Below are 18,537 nucleotides of genomic sequence, written 5' to 3'. Positions count from 1 at the left end.
CAGTATCATACTGACTTACAGGACTTGCCTATGGCAAGAACATAATACAAGAACAAGAACAACATATGGCCACATTATTCAACCCAAACCTTGTCTACTTAGCAGATTTCAGAGAATAAAAATTGACAGGTCTAATTCAGTGAATCTTGTACTAAGTCAGTTAAAATCACATCGCATCAGCAGTATTGTAATAATATAGCAACAGTTCATAACGTGAACAATTTCATTTTGTGTCAGTTTATACTCAATAACGAGATAGTCAACATCAAATGCATGTCTTATCATCTATACTCGTATGGCTTGTGCAGTAAACATATGGCTAGGATTCATACATATGGCTAGGATGCATCACTGCTTTTCAAACTGGACATATTTAGAATTTTTTTCTTCTTCTCCCTGGGTTCTGGTAGGAAATTAAGGCAGACGACCCCAGAGATAAGAATAAGAGACAGTTTAACAAGTTTCATGCTTTTCCTATCTACCAGGTGGGTTCGTTTCCCTGGTCACCTTTGCTGGGACCAGGAGATTTGCGACTCTTGGGTGTGGCTGGCTTGCTTCTAGGTGTGGGTGGTTTGCTTCTGGGTGTGGGAGATTCACTATTAGGCTTCTTGCGTCGCGATGACTTCCTCCATTTAAGGTACATGATGCGTGACTTCCAGGTAAGCCAACTGAAGTGGAGAAATATCAGATTTTACCTCCATTTCAAAAACACCTTGCAGTCAGTCATTTATCAATGGTTATTGTTATTGTGCATCTTGTCATTCCAAGAATTTCAAATCTGAATGCTTTCTAACAAATATTTCTATACATATAATAAAAGTAATTTAACATCCTCAATACCTCATGGATTGCCATAAATTAGGTCTCTCCATCACCTCTGCATGCATTCATACATCCTCTGTGTAGTATGGTAGTTATGTCTTTGTTTAGTAAGCTGCTGAGGCTGTTTATAACTCAAGGACATCCAATAATCCCCATATTCCTTGAACATTGTGAAAACCCTACCATTGTCAGACAATGAGGCCATGTATAGAACAGGCATCACTAAGGTTATGGCACATGTTGTCAAGCAAGAAACATTGCTGTTTGTGCTATGGAAGCAGAACACTCATTGGTCTGAGAGCTTCCTGGCTTCCCTGCCGCTGGAACCAGGCCTTCGCTTGATTTTGTTGGTTACCTGTAATAATAGTAACTGCTCTGCAAAACGGCCCTATATTCATGGGTGATGAAGGAACATACTTTATCCAAGACCATGAAGTACTGAGAATGGTAATTTAAGAGCTGTCCTGGTTTCTCTACTCACACTGAGAAAACCAAACCAATAATAATAATTAATTCAAATGGGTTTCTGAAAAAGACATCCCTGTGCAGCTGTTTAAGGGAGATAAAACAGCAGACATGCAGTGCAATAACAACAGAACATTAGTCCTCCAATCTTCTGTGGTTATATAACCCCAGACTGCTACTTATTTCCTAGGTAAGCTAGGATATGCTGGCTTTACTTTTAGAGAGAGACAGGTTTCATTCCATCTGTTATAACCTCCTTTCTTCACATATTCTTTCCTCTCTTGTGGGAGAGAGAGTCAGGAAGTAGGAATGGGTATTGGATGTTTAAAGTGTATCACACTATTTTATGATGCACATGGCTGCATTGCGATATGTAAATTTTGAATTCAGAAGCAATTTGAAACATCAATGTAGGAACTGAAGTTCTAACTGGAAGAAAATATGATGCTAGTACAGCACAATGTTTACTCATTCGATAAATACACACGGATGCATGCTCGCTTGGGGCAGTGATGACTTGGCGTTACACCATTGCCACAGACGAACTCCAGAATACGAACTTGCATTTTGGAATTATGGAACATTTCACATGTAATTGGCAAGTATTACAGTGCATCACATTAAACACATGATACAAAAATGATGCTGTGCTACGTATCATGGAAAGAAAGAACCTCAAATTGCCGATATTCTGGTAATACCGTGCACCCTTATCTGGAAGAATTATCAAAATGGTATTTTATGTTGAAAATCAATGTTGTTTGCAAACCGGACATCTACTTCATCACATGATTTTGATTAGACTATGCATAGACTCATTAGTCCAGCCAAAATGAAACTCCGGAATTCCAGCCTAGTTCGGCAAGGAGGGAAACTGGACCTATAGTCAGTTACGCCCTTGCCTCGGGAAGACAGTAGTACATATGTATTGGTAAGATGCTGTCAAGGATCATACTTGGGATGACTCTAGAATCTGAACCAAGGATCAGCAGATCCTGCAAACAGACGGCAACTTATGTTGCTCCAGTACATGGGGCCCCTCTTCTCTTGACACGTGTCTTGTAAACTTCAAATCTATATGAAACTAGGTAATTATTGTCTTTGATAGTAATCTGAGTATGAATATGAAGTCTCTATATTCTGCACCAATAACATCATGTTGACATAGGATACTTTGATAGATGAGTATTGAGTCTTTGAATGGCATTAGAAGTGATACACATAAAGAAGAGAATTTATGGATGTCAACTTCTTTATTATGAGAACACGTTTCAGAGTATATTTTTACTTCTTCATCAGGTATATATACTCCGAAGGCATATACTCTGAAAAGATGTGTTCCTCATAATAGAGAAGTTGACATCCATAAATTCTCTTCCTTGGATGAGTATTGGTTGAGAAAGTGCAATATTCTGATAATCTGATGTACTACTCTAGGTAAAGATGAATATCAAGGGTGCTGACAATACATCAACAGAACACAGAACACTCAAGTGCCCACAGAGAAAATCTTGTAAAACATATTGTGTACATTTAAATGATAATGAATCAAATATTGTTTTCATCTATATAATAATTGATTGTAACTAAAAGCAGTTTATTAAAGTGATTCAGTGAGATCAATTAAAATGATAAATGAATTGATGTTAACCAACACATCCTTTGCATGTCTACAAATAAACATGTCTACAAGAAAAGATTCAATTATTAGTTGGGAACTTGGGAGTCATAAATCTTGCAACTAGTTAAACTCATGTACAGGTTAGTCATTGATCAGACCAATCAGTACAGAAAACACTGAATAATTGCCAAAATAAATTATCATGACCTTGGGACAAGGTATTTAAATACCATACCACTTTCTCCTACATTTTCTTGAGCAAAATGGGCCATTACAGAATACAGAAAGTCAGCAATTCAGTATATCACCAATATAAACATTATTTCATATGTCTTTACAGGTTCTGTTAAAATTTGGAGTAAGTTTGATTTTTGATGTTTCCAAGAAATTACATGCAGTGATTATATTTCATCGTAATTCATGACAGGAAGCACATGTACTGTCTGATGTAAATGTTGGTAGGACTATCTCCACTGTGGGTACTACTATCCTGACAACAAACCAAAGATGTAGTTACACAGCGATCAGCTCAGGTGTGCATGTAGTGCAGTCAGTGACAGATTGTAAGAAACATAAACAGTTCCACTAAAGAACAATGTGATGTTGTGAAAGAATACAATTCTGAAATTCAAAGATAATTTCACTTTGAAAACAAGACGTGTGTAATATAGTTAGTGATAAAGAAAATAGCATCAATCAGGTAGCCCTGGCTCTGGTGTCATCAGACGTATCTTACAAATACCTGTAATAGCTTGTACATAGGTGGGGAAAGTGTGTCCCTTTATTTGAACACCTATTTTGTGTGAGAAATTGTTTGTTGTTCTATCATTATTTCAGATACAAAACCAGTAAATGACACCACTACCTACACTAAGAAGTATAGATAGTCTACAGCTACACTCAGAGGGCATATGGCATGTCAGGGATTCCTCATACACACTGTAGACAATATTAGACATATTTTTATTCATCAAAAACTATGGCAATTCATTTTGACTGAAGTAAGAATTCTTTTTCTTATGTCTTCTTTTTATCTGAATCTACAACTTAAATGATGCTGTTGAATAACTTTCTGATGACTGAATTTGACATTTGACAATCCCACTAGGAATGTCTGTTAATGGGCTGGCCATGGCAGCTGGGGTGTACAATGACACGCAATCAGCCAGGTCACACAATATAACCATCTGATCCACATCAGGCAGCTCTTAGCACAGAATTGGGAAGTCAGAACGGAATTACAGATTGTTCAACAGTTAAAAAACACCCACCCAAAATCTGCTATTGTATCACATACTGGCTAAACGTACTTAACATTAACTTGAAACATTTTCCCAGAAAGAACATGTTTGTGCTAGAGACATAGATCCTGGAGACACAAGACGATGTGGACAGCTTGACACAGCACAGTACAATACAAACACATACCTGCCATGAGGCACAATAATCTACTTACATCACCTATAATAACAACACAAGAACATCACATTGACATGTGCACTATTAGAACAATGGCTGGGCTAAAATCTCATAGTAAGAGCATTTGCTGGACTTTCTCCTGTTGCCATGGATTAGTTGGAGAAATGGAAAGCTAGTGATGGAGTGTTACCTGCTATTTCTCGGCGCCATCACTGTTTGTGAATAAAACAGGAAAATATTACGTCTTGGATTCTTCAATGCCATCAGACCATAAGATAAAACAGCCTTATTGCCCATCAATAATGGTTTTCAATAAATATTTTCTGATTTTTTCCGATTGATTTATTGATTTCATTGAACACATTTAAGTGCAGTTTGTTAATCTTTCTGAAATCTTAAGTGATCTAGTGCTTCATTTAATGTAAAGAAAACATGACCATAATTGATTGAGTCTTCACTTGGTAATCCGTTCCTTTCAGCATTTTCACTATTGTGGGAAACAGTTCTATTAATGTTCAATTAACATGTTTAACATGAACATACCAGATTGTTTCACAATACAGATGGGGACGCATGACAAATACATCCGACAAACATGAATTGTGTTATCAATATTAGTACTAGTGGGCTTGTTACGTCAACATGGGAGGAAATAAAACAGGGCTACATGGTGAAAAACTTCTGACAATTCTACATTGTTCGGAAAAAAAATAATTCAAAATGACAATAATTGCCAAGTAACACTTCTAAACCAAATATAAAGGCATTCAACTGTAAACAAGAATTCTTTTTCATGCTGACACGGAAATGAAATAAAGTTTTGGCATCCAAATGTGAAGTGACAAAAGGAAACATGCAGGATTGATGAATCTGGACAGTTTATATCATTTAGGGTAATATACCAGGAAAGATATACCTTTTATGAAAAACATTATTAATAAATTTATAATTATGAATTACAGGGGGTTAATTGCTGTAAAAATAAACTACAAAATTGTAAGCAATAAATTGTTAGTACTATTACACTTCTATGAGATCCTATCTGCTTCTCTGGCTACATAGTATTTTAAGGGGGGAGTCATCAGCTACTAGACCTCACCTATAGGCATTGCGCACCCCCCATTTGTTGACATCGCTGTCGTTTCCTTTACCGTCCCCCTTGATAAACTGTTTTGGGGGTCGGTTACGCAGGAGGGGCTGGACGTCGGCGCGGAGCTGAGAGACTTCATCTTGAAGTTCCTTCACCTCTTCTACTCGCTGTAGCATTACAGGAAATAGTGGTTAATGGGGGGTTAATATGACATTAACCTCATCAGGGGTTGTATGGGATGATAAGGGGTTGTTAGTGGTGCAAACTGGTTAGAATATGGCTTAAGTACAATATAGAACTAAGATTATCATAAATACCATACTTTAGAACAGGCTTCAATAGTCTATAACTTAGATTTTTACAACTTTGAATATCAATCAGCACTCCAGGACATTTTTACATCAATATAGCCATATTCTAACCACACAAACATGAGGTTAGCAAAATTGAATAGTATGAACATTTAAACTGGATTAGATGAACAGGTTCAATTCTGAAACAAAACAGCAGGGAAATTAGTGAAAACCAAACATATTATTTTCCATTAGTTGAGAACTGCAATCACTTGTTAAGGGTAACAAGCCAATGATGCCATGTGTTGTGTTAGTCCAGTGCCTCTGTACCTGCAGCTGCATCAGATGTGTTCCTGACTCAGATATCCTGTAGGGAATCTCTCCTTTGCCGTGAACTTCCCCCGGCTGCCTGTTGTCTGGATCCTTCATCATCACCTCCCTGTCGAGAGTTTCTTCTGCTTTTTGGAGTCCTTGCATGACCTTCTGATGGACCTCTGCTAGGATTTCTGTTGTTTGTGAAGGACCCTGTTTGACTAGCAGCAGATGGAGCTCTTGTCTTTTCCCCAGGCCCATCTTGGGCCATCTGTGATCCAGCCCTGTCTTCTGTCCCACCCCAGTCATCTGTTCCACCTGTACCACCATCTTCTCCTTGAGGACCACCAGGAGCTCCTCTGGTTGTATCTGCATCATCTTTGTCTCCATCCTCTACATCAGATTTGTTGAGGTATGCATGTAACACACTGTTGTTTCTGCTCCCAAGGGAATTTGTTTGCCCAGCAGCATCTGAATGCACTCTGCTTATGGCGAGACTTCTCTCACTGTTTGTGTTTGGTTTTGTAACATCTTCATCTTCTTCATCAACATGTTGCTGTGTGAGTGCCCAGCTCTTTCCAGTAATCTCCTCTTCCAAGTCCGTCTTCATTAAATCCTCAAAACCTGGGACACTCTGTACTGTGGACTGTGAGTGCTCAATCTCAGGGTGCCACCGGATGCTTGGGTTATTAGCTAATACTGTTTTTATCTCAGATATTTGTGATTGCAGTTCTTCTAAACCTGACATTCTCTGAAAGGCAGAGGTATTAGGATGACTCAAATGTGAAATCCACCAAACAGTCTCCTGATCAGATGCTATCAAAACATCCAGCCTAAAAGTAAAATCCCCAGCTCAAACCAAACCTTGTATAAGGTGTGGAGTGCATCTAAATTTATATCAGCAAATAATTTCAGGTGCATTAGTTTCAAATAATTAAACCTATTTCGGCATTACAATACAGGACTTATTTATTCCCATTGCCAAATGTGAAAGTAGTTTTGAGGCATTTACATACTTTGATATTAAGGGATCTTTATAAGCTCTAAGGTCTGAGAAGTTTTGAATTTTTTCTTCAAAAGCCTATATTATGCAAAACAGCAATTTCAAAATATCTTTAGAATTTGGTAAAAGAATACAGGGAAAGGTGACCTGGTCACCCACTGCTTACCAACACTGACATGTATCTAACAATACCCCATATTCCCTGTATGCCTGCTGAGGTGCAGTGACTTACCAGCTTCTGTTCTGACTGGATCTTCATGCCCAGCACTGTCTTCACTGTCTGGATGGACTCAGCCAACTTGCGGACACTCTGCTGGATCTGCCAACACAAACATGCACAGTGCGTCACAACTCATGAATGCTCACTTTACGTCTTTTGTCAAATTTGAAAGATTATTGTAATATAATTATTTCTCTGCCTTTAAGATAGGATCAGTATTGCCATAACTGTAAGGTATGCATTAAATAGTGAGTGAGTGTATGATTTTAGTTTGAAGGCATGTCATTTCAAGTGATAAAATATTGTAAATACAAACATGGATTCTAAAATAAGATATTGAATGATGGTCTTCTCAGTAGTCCTGTCAGTGTTACATTGATTATGATATAATGCATCTTCCCCAGGCAAGGGAGTTAACTGTAACTATGTAAGTCCAGTTTCCACCCTTGGCGATCGAGGCTGGAATTTTGTGGCTTGATTGTAACGCCACCAGTGGCTATTACGAGTTATGTCCCTTCTATGACCCTCCTATTGAGCAATCAGATTCCACTTATCATATCACCTGCACAGGCTTCAAACAAAATCGAGGCACATAGTCAAAATGATCAGAGCGATAATCAATGGATCTCATCCCGCGAAGTGCATCAAATTACTTGAGCACCATGGGCAAAGAAAGGAAAAGATTTGGAAGAGATCTGTCCACGCCAAGTTGAGAAATACTGCAATCAACCGAAATCTGCTGTTGAAAAGTGTTGGAGGATAATGAGACATCTAGCATTTTATGAAGTCATTTTCAAAATATAGGCAATATACAGGCATTGGCAATGTAGAATAAACTACATAATTATCCTTATGCAGAGTTTTGACAATGCTATAACTCTGTTTCTTTTGTTATTATCTTCACCATCCAATATTCCATAACACATCAAAGTGGTCTGGCTTTATCAGTAATTTCAAGTAATACCTTATTGTAGCATTGGATACATTTTTGATACATTTGCATTATTGTCATGTCATGCATTATTATAATATATATTATGCTTTGTCCTGACAAATGTACATTAAACACATACTGAACACACAGGTAAAAAGACTGGAAAACACACATGGTTACATACGTAGCATTCAGTCCAATAACAATGTAACAGGAATGGTCTACTGTATAGACATACAGCTTCACCACATCAGGTGACAGGCAGGCAATGGTGGGTGGTGATCAGAAGAGCTTGACACAATACAGGCATTGGCTATTGGGAGTTCCCAAAACGTAAACCTCAGTAGGGTGTTGACTTTTAACTTCAAACAGGATAACATTTAAGTTTGCCTGTGTCACATGTTCCTAGTTTCCTCTCCAGTGGGGACTCCAGTAGAGCTGGGACGGGTAACTCGGGTACTCAGGTACTCGGGTCGGGTGGGTCCTGAGTAGGACCTGGGTATCCTCATGACTACCTAGACCTGTGGTTAGTCACTTGACATACTGTTTAATGACATTAACAATTAAACTCAATGGTTACACTATAAGTATAACTAATGTTCACATTTCTTTCTCACTATGTAGGCATTCGTTCTGACTTTTATATGTTTGATTAAAGATAAAGGTCTATCAACTGCAGAGTATACATGATCAGATTGTTTTATACGTGTATCTAAAAAGTTTTTGCCAGGGCTGTGGTAAAACAATTCCCATTCGGACATTTTGTACCCAACTTTTGAGACCTATAGCGGGTATCCGGGTAGGGCCGGGTAATAGGGTGACTGGTACCTGGGTAGTAAATTTGGACTTGTCCCAGCCCTTGACTCCAGGTTAGAATGGGTCCGAAAGAGGTGAACGAATGAGGGTGGTCAGGTACTGTGACTTGGTTGATTGCGTGTCATCATACCCTGATGTGAGGATCATTGTTCATAATATCAGTCACTGGATTGTCTGGTCCAGGCAGGGCTATTTACAGGCCACTGTCATATAACAGGACTAATGGAGTGTGGGGTTAAAATAAATAATTAAAAAATAATAATTTCCTTTTTACACTGTGTACATTGTAAAAACACTGACACATTATTTGACAAGGATACAACTTTGTGCTGATTCACTATTGTTCCTTGCATAATTAACATGAAATGATACAAGTATACATCTGTGGTTCAGAATTAGTAGTGTTATGTTTGCTACACTGACTTGATATAGGAGCCCTAGGTGAACTTCTAGCCAATGCCTGTATATGAATAGAGCACAAACTAAATGTAGTGACATGGCAGAATAACAGATGCTTCTTAAATTGTGGCAAAGTCATGCATATGCATAATGAAGTATTTTGGACAAAGGCATACATTGTAGAAATATATTTAGAGATATTTCTCACATGACAAGAATATGAGTATTGATCACCATAAAAAAATATGTTAATTTCATTTGTCATTTCTGAGTGAAGGACATGTGTCATCCTCATGGGATTATCATATAGAAATCTGGCATGCACATATACAAGGAATGAACACTGTCCAGTACATCAATATGGACACAGACAGGCATAGGGATGTACTGTATAGTCAATCTCATTAAAATTAGATCTTTCATTCTGATAAGATATCTCTCTGCATCAAGATCTGACCATAGAAGGTCGCCTCAGGTGAACCCTCACTGAACTTTGACCACAAAATTTAAATGAAGGATGATTGGGTTCTTGAGCCGATCAAACGTCAGCTTTCTAAAATGACTCAGCTTCAATTCTATACCACCACATAGTACACCCTATTGGGTGTAGATGCCATGGGGATCGGAAAACGACATGATGTATAACATATCAAAAGCAATATATTAAATAGCACAGTGTATGTTTAGGCATTTCGGAATTCACATATGCTTTAGAAACCTTTGCTCACTCATACCAAGACTTCAGAAGCCTTGATGCTGATTAGAAAGGTGCCCGCTGTAGAGGTGTACTCAGACCTTCACACAGAGAGGTATCATACTGGGGAGATTTTAATGAGACTGCAGTGGAGTAATACTGTACCATGCCCACTCCAACATGACACACATGCCTGTCACACTGTGATGCATGCTGCTTACCCTGGCTAGTATCTTATGGTCCTATTTCAAAATAACCATATGGCAATAAGAACATTATCACAAAGTTTGAAAAATGTGCTAATAGAATACATAAGGTAAGTCATGAAATTACTGTGATGTACTATCCCTTGATTGCATTAACATGGTAAAGTCTATGTGAACCTGTGACTAGTGAGCTTCAGGGTATTGAGGGAAAGACAGATGCAGAATGACACTGAGACGATTGTTGTGAAAAGTTGATGATAGAAAGAAATGAAAGATGGGTTTATGTATTTAGGTAAACTATAGAAAGGAACATGAGTGGGGGTGAACACCACTTTGAACAGCATTTCAGGTACACTACAGTATGTTAGCTTAATGTGGGAAGTGCCAAAGTGATGCAGGTTGCAGATGTTTATCACTTTGGTGAAACTTTTGGTGATGACAGACCAAGAACCATAAGTTGGATCTGGAATTCGAACCAGTTAATCAGATACTTGCACAACTAGGGAAGGCAACTCTGCACAGCTAATTGCCGCATCTTTAACAACTGGGCCAAACATCACCCCAATATTACTAATAACTGAGTGTAAAATGAATGTACACTGGAAGGCAAAAGAAACGTCACTTCTGAAAATACTGATAAAACTTAACAGACACTGGCAGTTACATGTTTTGTGGTCAATAAACTCATTTATCGTTCTACTGCTTCTTTTTGTTGCCTTAAAGTCCATTTAACAATTGAGTTTAAAATGGAGTGCTTTGCCCAAACGCAGCCTACAAAAGTGCAATGGGACTCAGTTGCGGAAAAGTCTTGTCAAAAACATGTTGCACGTGCATATCGTGGGTGGTATAGGTATAAAAGACACCCAAAACTGTAAAGCTGGCTTTCGTTATTTCGATTCATCAGCCATGCCAAGATTATCAGGAAATGAGAGACAACAAGCGATCGGAAGACTGCAAGCAGGCCAGAGTGCACAGGTCGTTGCAAATGCATTCAATGTCAGCGTCAGAACGATGTATCGTTTGCATCATTGCCACAACACCACCAACACCACCGACGACCGACCGCGTAGTGGTCGTCTTAGAGTCACTACTCCCAGACAAGATCGGTTCATGATATGCCAACATCTGCAGAACCGATTCCGAATGGCCACTGAAACAGCTCGGCAAACCATTGGCAACCACCAGCGTGCCATCAGTGATTGTACAGTCCGACGTTGCCTAACTGTCAACAACATCTTGTGCCACCGTCCTGCTAGTGTACCCATCCTGAGAGATCGTCACCGACAGGCCCGACTGCAATAGGCCAGGCAGCATCAAATTGGCGTCAACAGCAATGGAGAAGAATCATCTTCACTGATGAAAGTCGCTACTGTGTTTCAACGGTGGATGGCAGAGTCAGGGTCTGGCGAAGGAGGGGCGAACGTTATGCTGATGCTTGTGTTATAGAACGAGACCCACGGGGCGGCGCAAGCATCATGGTTTGGGGCAGAATCGGACTGAACCGGAGAGTGGGACCTGTGGTCTTTCAGAATATTGGTCAAGGCAGGGGTAATGGTATCACAGCTCTCCGCTACACTGACCAAGTCCTCAGACCCCATATCATGCCTTTTTTTGCCCGTCATCAAAACCACACCTTTCAGCAAGACAACGCCCGTCCCCACACTGCCAGAGTCACCAGGGACTTCCTCCAGCAGCAAAACATCCAAATCATGCCTTGGCCTGCCCTCAGTCCGGATTTGAATCCCATTAAACACTTGTGGGATGACATCCAACGCCGACTCAACGACATATGCCCAAGGCAGACAACTGCAGCAGAACTGCTTGTAGCATTCCTGAGGATATGGGCCCATATCCCAATGGCCTTCATCAACAGGCTAGTCCACTCCATGTACAGGAGATGGATGGGTGTAGTCAATGCCCATGGTGGCCACACCAGGTACTGATTTTGATGTGATGTCTTCTAGTGCCTCCCCAAATTCACAATTCGCAAAAACATTCACCAGACTGTTAATTTCATGTGGGTCAAACACTGACTTTCTCCGATGTCTTTACTTACATATATAAGCATTGGAAAATAAAGATATTTATATGATACATCCACATGACGTTTCTTTTGCCTTTCTGTGTAGAAAGAATGAAAGATTGAAACCACTGACTATTTGAGACATGTACATGGTCTGATGGAGGGAGTTCAGAAGTACAGGAATAATGAAGAGCACAGCACTGTGGAGGATGTGACGTGAGTGATGTGGGACAACTAGCTATGCCCTAATTGTTCTTCAGTGAATGGCTTGGTGTGTTCTCTCAAATGTGATCCACCTCTAAATGGTGATTCTGCTAACTTTCTGTGATGCCAGAATGACTGACTGGGTGAAGAACTAGTTCATTTAACCTTGTATCTAAATGATAAGAAATAACCTTTCGTTCTTGATCCTGCATAAAACACAATGATAGAAAACATAATGTAAAACTCTCACATTGTAAACAACTACTATGATCAAAATGTCTGCAGTATATACTCCATTCAAAATATTAACGTCTCAAGCTGTCATGCAAATTTAATCTTGAATAACTGTATAAATTAGTTGATAGATCTAGAGACATAAGAGACATAAGACTGAAGTCATAAGATTTACCAAGCCAAATAAACACAAACATTTTGTGAACCAACCAGAATTCATGGTAGAAAGAATAATTTCATTAGTACAAATACAAGGTTCACATTCATATCTGACAAAACAAGACAAACAGGCACAAAACCCATCCTCCAGAATGATGAAGACACTTACAGTTTCCAGCTCAGCAGATGAGACACCCTTCGTCGTGGGCTTCTTGTTCTTAAGAAGCTGGATTTCATCCTTGAGATTGTCTACATCACGCAGTCTGGAACACACAGGGAGACATCAGTTTACACATGGAATATTAAATATAAAAGGTAACCGATGGACATAACATGGATGTAACAGATGTATAACATGGAGGATATATATGACTGGTAACATAGGTGGAAACAGATGTATGTCAACATGGATGTAACAGATGTATAACATATGGGTGGTAACATGGATGTAACAGATGTATAACATATGGGTGGTAACATGGATGTAACAGATGTATAACATATGGATGGTAACATGGATGTAACAGATGTATAACACATGGCTGGTAACATGGATGTAACAGATGTATAACATATGGATGGTAACATGGATGTAACAGATATATAACACATGGCTGGTAACATGGATGTAACAGATGTATAACATATGGATGGTAACATGGATGTAACAGATGTATAACATATGGATAGTGACATGGATGTAACAGATGTATAACATATGGATGGTGACAGATGGATTGTAATGGATGCTAACTTATGGAAGAAACGAGAACAAGGTAGGTGTGTTCATTGAATAAATGTTTGTGTTTGGATTGTAATAGGTGTGTTTGTGGTTGTTGTAATGTTGTGTTCTGTTTGTGGTTGTTTTGGTGTCTGCGGCTTCAGACATGGTCTGCAACTCCCAAGACGGATTGAGACACTCCAAATGTTGGATCCATCCCTACCTATGGTCAGTTTCCATCTGGAGACGTGTTGTCAGGTCGGACTTCATAAGGCGCTGCTTTTCCTCTACAGCATCAATCTGAAACAGGCAGCACAACACTGAATATTCCCAATTCCCTACAATAAAACAAATTCAGCATATTCAAAATACAACTTACATAGTTAAGTATTTTTATTTTTGATGGATTAGAAATTTAAAAGCTACTTTAAACTTTTCAAACGTGGGAAAGTGCAAAGTATGTTAACTACACCTAATAAACAGAACCAAAACTCTAAAGGGAAAATATCACATTTTAGTCAACAATAATACAAAAGTGTGTTCCCACTGCTCACATCATTGGGCATCGCCTGGAGACTGGCATTCAGTTCCCGGATGGTCTGGCTGGTCACGTCCTGCCACAGAGTGATAGAGGCCACCTTCTCACGCAGGTTCTCCCCCATGGTTGTGGAAGCCTGGAACAATACACACATCTCAATGACACAACCCATAACATCCACCTGCCTTGCCTGCAATTGCTTCAAATAAATATTTTTATGATTTCTATAGGCAGTTGTATAATACGTACTACATGTTTAAAACATTGTGGTCAGTTTGTTATTGTGACTTGTGTCAATCAATACCAACCATAAGATAGTCACACCAAGACACATATTTGAAAAATTCAAGACAAATTCAATGATTTAATAGAAACATCAGTATATTTGGTTTTATAAAATTATGTTCAGATTTTGGATCTATAACATATGCTCATGAAAATGTTTACCATATGGAATGATGAAGAAACAGAACTAGTGACAAAAGGGAACCCACCTATATGGGGCCTCTTGAATCATATACCTTTATCCTTCATCATCCAGAAAAAAAATTTGCCCTCAGAACCTTCACAACTGCCAATTATCATTTTTTAAGGGAAAGATGACTATACACATGAATCCCCAACTCACAAACAGCTTAAGTGATCATAAACTATGGGTGAAGTGCTAGTCTACACTTTATTGGCAGGTACCACAATCAGAACAAACTATCTTCAAACAATACTAGGGTTAGGTCAATGTCGGGCACCAACACCTACATATACAACTGTTCCTACTCTATGCCTAGTAGCAGAGTTTGTTATCAAGACATGGAGTGAAGAAAATAAGAACAGATTTTAGTAACCTATGTTATATTTCAAAATCATATGCTTTGTGAAGTGATTGACAGAATCTTAACTCTTGTTTTGTTATTATCAGCCAGTTCATTTAGTGCTTTAGGATCACCATGAAAAAAAGAAAACCCATACACTTCTATCAATATTTCATGAAATATATATTCTATTTTTGCCAATTCCTAGAACTGAACAAAAATATAAAATATTTTTGATTATCAGCTAAATTTTGTAGATAAACGGTCTACGCTTCACGAAAAGAGAAAGTTCAACTTCTCTCATGACAAGCATAGGTTGGTGGGGACCTTACCCTGAATCCCTTTAGGTGCCAAGTCTTAATGAAATCAATCATTGTTTTATATTATGTACATGCAAAAAAGATTTTCCACACTATTTCTGAAATCAACGGAGTCCCATTACTCATTTTGACAATTACTGATTACTGACAGTACATGCAGAGCTACTTAGTCCCATTACTCATTTTGACAATAACTGATTACTGAGAGTACATGCAGAGATACTTAGTCCCATTACTCATTTTGACAATAACTGATTACTGAAAGTACATGCAGAGATACTGAGTCCCATTACTCATTTTGACAATAACTGATTACTGAGAGTACATGCAGAGATACTGAGTCCCATTACTCATTTTGACAATAACTGATTACTGAGAGTACATGCAGAGCTACTGAGTCCCATTACTCATTTTGCTAATTACTGAGGTACATGCAGAGCTACGTAGTCCCATTACTCATTTTCACAATTACTGATTACTGAGAGTATATGCAGAGCCACTTAGTCACATTTCTCATTTTGACAATTACTGATTACTGAGAGTACATGCAGAACTGTGGGGCATTAAAGGGATGGCTTCTAGTCAGCTGTATAAGGGAGACAACTGAGGGTGGAAGGTATACCTCTCCGTGTTCCTGTCTCTGCCATGCAGCAAGTAAAGAAATATATCATGTATATTATATATGTTCACAATGTCAGACCCCGAAACAAGCAATAATTTTCTCTGCTAGGAAATATTTATCCTAAGTAAGAATATAAAAACACAAGAAATAAAATACTTGAATTAGAGATTTAATTGAATTCTGTAACAAAAACAAACTGAATGATAAAACCCCCCCAAACATTTTAAGAGTTTAACCAATGAATAATCAGTGTTAACAAAGACCGACACATTGACCACAAATTAGATCTGGTCTGTCCCAAGTAAGCATTTATAATTCCATAGTCTCAGGGACTGTGTTTGAAGACAGCTGATTTATCCTCAAATATTTCATGATGATATACTCACAAAACAAGCAGTTTGCATGTGTAAAGGTGCAAAAAGGCTTGTCCTCTTACACAAAATATATGAAAGGTACATATACATTAGCTTATATGAAAGAAACAACAACATCATGCATTAACTTGAAGATTGTAATATCAAAATAGTAACAACCATTTATCAATTATTAATGATCTTTTTAATACTGTAGATATCAAATGTTAAAAAGAAAGAATTGCGGTCTATTGTGAATCATTTATATAAAGCAAATAACAGTGGGCTCCACCAGTTAGTTAGAAAAGGTTCTGACATTTCACATGCATTATATATGAATGTTGGATTTTAAAAGGTGAAAAATAAACATGGATATTTAAATGTTTGTACATGCAGGAATAATGTGGGTATTGCATGAAATAATAACTGGTCTTATTCACAACATATTTCATGCAGGACGCAACAGACACTGACATCCATTTAACATGTTATGGACATTAACATGAGGACATGAGGACATAAGGACATAAGGACATGGCAATGGCATCGACATGCAGCATGCTAACAAACCATGTGTAAACGTATCAGCACATATGAAATGATTAAAAAGTACCACATATGGCAATAGCTATTTAAAAAAAATAAAAAAATAAATAGCTAGGACTTTTAAACAACACTTATTAATGATGGTTGATATACCTCTGGGTTACTTAGCAATGCAAGCTGAAGATATTAATACACAACATTTAATATTTAATGCATGCATGACAGGAATATGTATATACATTACACACTGAAACCAGATTTAATATCTATCATATATATGATATATACTTAAGTCATTCTGGCCACAATTAATAAGTGGCAGGGGACACGAGAAATGGGCTCCACACATTCTACCCATGTGGGGAATCAAACCCAGGCCTTGGACGTGACGAGAGACCACAAGGCTACTCCCACTGCCTACCACAGTTAATTGTTTGCATAGATCAATGTATTAAATACAAGTTGATGTAACAGATACACATGCTATTCAGAAAGAGTCACAACTAATTCATATATTCATTTGTATACATACACATAATACTACATTACTAATACACCAACAGATCCATAGCACCACATCTTTGTAATAAGCACTTATCAAGAAGAGTTACCTACCTTGTTGACCTTGCTGTTGACATCACCTTCAATGCCAGACACTTTCTTATTCATATTCTGTAAGCGAGCATCCATATCAGTCATGGCGCGGGCTGATGACTGATCTTGTTCTCTCAACAAATCTTTCACCTCCGTCCGTACCTGAGAGCAATTTAGCAAATACATATAAACTTGTTTTAGAAATACATAAATAACCTGTTTCTATATTTTTCTATCGTTGCATACACCTAAACAATTCTGGCTTTTCTCGCTAAGTCAGGCCCAAACAAGAAATAGGTCTGTTTCTGGTTTCTCAACCGACACGAGTCCGGAACCCTGACCCTAAACCCTTTCTCTTGTTTTTCTTGCGCTGTCCCACAGCTTTCATCACCACTATTCAATGCCACTAGCATAATTTGTTGCCCTTCACAACTGAAAAACAAATCATTATCTTCATTTGAAAGTTGGCCTTTACAGACAAGTTACCACTTTCAAAGATTTTTTTCTTTAAACCCTGAGTGAGTGAGTGAGTGAGTGAGTGAGTGAGTGAGTGAGTGAGTGAGTGAGTTGGGTTTAATGTTGCTCTAAACAACACTTTAGTTGTATCACATATTGTCACTTTAAAGTGGGAGAAAAACCCAAAGTAGCTCAGGTAAAATGAACAAAGTTATGCTTTGTGCAAAGCCATATTTTGCATGAAGACTACATTTTGTTGAAGTTCCAATTTCAGAGTGTCATCATTTGTCCATATCAATGACAAATACAAAGTATTATGATCCCATTGGCTATATTAAAGGACATGTGAAGAAAGAGAGGTAACTCCGGACACGCAAGCAGTGTGTACCCGGTAATATTGATTACAAGACTACAGGTGAGGTGAAGTGGGGTTTCATTTGGGGTTCAAGATTATTGCAATTATATACAGATATGCATGCACATACTCTGAGCCAAGAAATCCCTGTTTTATCCCTTTAAAGCAGAACCATTTTTTAACATCTTTTTGTATGACAGGTCAGGCTCTCTGGGCAGATGCTCTACACAATGGAGGCAGTCTAGTAAACTACCGGATTGTTTTGATAAGAACATCTGCACATATGTCACACATCTTGTCCAGATGCAA

At 38.3% G+C, this 18,537-nt stretch overlaps 1 protein-coding gene across 1 annotated transcript in view; it reads right to left on the bottom strand.

Annotated features, from left to right (window-relative positions):
* Nucleotides 1-598: 598 nt before the first annotated feature.
* LOC139468219 (coiled-coil domain-containing protein 154-like) overlaps nucleotides 599-18,537 on the bottom strand; it is a 53,993-nt gene continuing 36,054 nt past the window's right edge. The window contains exons 11-20 of the mRNA XM_071250040.1: nucleotides 17,439-17,579; nucleotides 16,977-17,000; nucleotides 15,925-15,942; nucleotides 14,190-14,309; nucleotides 13,859-13,935; nucleotides 13,084-13,177; nucleotides 10,310-10,330; nucleotides 7,258-7,344; nucleotides 6,041-6,773; nucleotides 599-668 (exon numbers count right to left, since the gene is read on the bottom strand). Of these exons, the coding sequence (XP_071106141.1) occupies nucleotides 6,069-6,773; nucleotides 7,258-7,344; nucleotides 10,310-10,330; nucleotides 13,084-13,177; nucleotides 13,859-13,935; nucleotides 14,190-14,309; nucleotides 15,925-15,942; nucleotides 16,977-17,000; nucleotides 17,439-17,579 (1,287 nt within the window). The 3' untranslated portion in view covers nucleotides 599-668; nucleotides 6,041-6,068. The remainder of the gene's footprint in view (nucleotides 669-6,040; nucleotides 6,774-7,257; nucleotides 7,345-10,309; nucleotides 10,331-13,083; nucleotides 13,178-13,858; nucleotides 13,936-14,189; nucleotides 14,310-15,924; nucleotides 15,943-16,976; nucleotides 17,001-17,438; nucleotides 17,580-18,537) is intronic.

This window comes from Haliotis cracherodii, unplaced genomic scaffold, assembly GCF_022045235.1.
Source record: "Haliotis cracherodii isolate W230 unplaced genomic scaffold, xgHalCrac1.p SCAF_2, whole genome shotgun sequence".
NCBI classification, from domain to species: domain Eukaryota; kingdom Metazoa; phylum Mollusca; class Gastropoda; order Lepetellida; family Haliotidae; genus Haliotis; species Haliotis cracherodii.
This window is presented reverse-complemented; position numbering and strand designations above follow the sequence as displayed.